The sequence below is a fragment of the Monoraphidium neglectum genome, assembly GCF_000611645.1.
Source record: "Monoraphidium neglectum strain SAG 48.87 unplaced genomic scaffold scaffold03704, whole genome shotgun sequence".
Lineage (NCBI taxonomy): Eukaryota > Viridiplantae > Chlorophyta > Chlorophyceae > Sphaeropleales > Selenastraceae > Monoraphidium > Monoraphidium neglectum.
The window spans coordinates 4,723-6,442 of record NW_014009925.1 but is presented as its reverse complement, the minus strand read 5'-3'; the positions used below and the strand labels follow the sequence as shown (position 1 = coordinate 6,442).

General features: G+C 70.9%; 1 protein-coding gene across 1 annotated transcript in view; it reads left to right on the top strand.

The window, feature by feature from the left end:
- Positions 1-78: 78 nt before the first annotated feature.
- Positions 79-1,720, top strand: part of MNEG_13230 (hypothetical protein) — a gene marked incomplete at both ends in the record, with an annotated part of 3,018 nt that continues 1,376 nt past the window's right edge. The window contains 3 exons of the mRNA XM_014038299.1: positions 79-144; positions 474-704; positions 975-1,706. Of these exons, the coding sequence (XP_013893753.1) occupies positions 79-144; positions 474-704; positions 975-1,706 (1,029 nt within the window). The remainder of the gene's footprint in view (positions 145-473; positions 705-974; positions 1,707-1,720) is intronic.

The window sequence follows — 1,720 nt, the reverse complement described above, 5'->3', positions numbered from 1 at the left end:
TGCCGCAACGTGACCGAGGTCTTGCAGGGCAGCACGCAGGGCCCAAGCTTTGTGGGCCTCGCCGTGGTGCCGCCCGCCATGCATGTCGCTGTCAAGGTGTTCTGCAAGGCCGCCATGGCCGGCAACAGCGGCCTGCTGGGACAGGTGCGCGGCTGACGGATGCACGCGGGACTCGGAGCGCACCAGGGGCGCAGGGGCGTAAGAGAGTGTGGCAGTGCAGGCGCACGGCCTGGCTGGCTCTGCAGGGGGGGAGGTGCAGGCCGCAAACCACTCAGCCTGCCGGGTGGAGGCGGCACGGGCGCAAGCCCGCGAACGCGCATACACGCACGCACCTACATATGAGCCGGGCCTTCGGACGCGCGGAGCCGTGCGGTTGTCTTAGCGTCCCCTTGCTGGCGTCACCCTATCTGTGCGCACACTCCCCGCCCTGACACCGCGCCCTACCGCCTGCCCCCCCCCCCCAAACCCCCCAGGCTGTGGCTGAGATCCAGCTTCACGAGGAGCTGCAGCGGGAGGTGCTGCGCGACGGCGTGCCGCGCCTGCTGGCAGTCAACGAGGACGAGACGCACCTGCACCTCATCTTCGAGTACGGCGGCAAGAGGCTGCTGCGAGAGGTCGTCACGCTGAGCGACGGGGAGCGGGGCGAGGTGGGCGACGCGATCGTGGCGGCCGCGACACCCCTGCTGGCGCGCCTGCACGGCAAGGTGAGGGGCGGCAATGGGAGCGGGGTGCTGCCTCAGCCTGAGTGACGGGTAAAGGGCAGGTTGAGGGGACCAGAGTGTGCCCAGCCTCTCACGCAATGGGTGATGGCCGCATGTCATGCAGCGGCATGGTTCCCTGCGCATGCACGTGATTGCCCCTGCCCACCCAGCCATTCCCACTCACCCACATACACCCACCCACCCACTCACCCACCCATTCACACCCACCCATTCACACCCATTCACACCCATTCACCCACCCACGCCTCCCAGGGTTTGTCGTACAACGACTTCAAGCCGGAGCAGCTGCTGCTGACAAGGCGCCCCGATGGCGCGGGCTTCCGCGTCAACGTCTGCGACCTGGGGGCGGCGACGGCCCTGGGCAGCCCCCCCACAGCCTGCACCCCCATCTACGCGCCCCCCGAGGCCGGCCCCGACATGCTCAACTACATCGCCCGCCTGCCGCACCCCAAGCTGGCCGACTCCTTTGGGGTCAAGTACGACTCGTGGGCCCTGGGCGCCACGCTGGTGGTGGCCCTGTTTGGGTCCAACCCGTGGGAGACGCCCGAGGCGCGCGCCATCGCCGATGACTACGACGCCTACGACTCGGCGGTGGTGGCGCGCATCGTGGCGGCGCCGCGCGCGTACCGCGACCACGCCCAGTTTTCGGCGCTGCCGTCCGACGTGCGCGGCTTCCTTGACGCCGCCCTCGACCCCAACCCCGCCACCCGCGCCACGTGCCTGGAGCTGTGTTTCAGCGACTACGCGCAGCGCCTGGGCGTCCACGACTGGGCCACCACGCCAGAGGCGGCGCCGCTGCTGCGCGGCAAGGCGGAGCGCGCGGCGGCGGCGCTGGCGGCCGCGGAGGCTGAGCGCGCGTCCAAGGTGAGGGCGTTCTTTGATGCGGCGACCGCTGAGCTTGAGGCGGCGGATCAGCGCGGCGCGGCGCTGCGGGGCCGCGTGGCGGCGCTCGAAGAGGAGGCGCGGGCGGGCGCTGCGCGCGAGGTGCGCAAGGACGA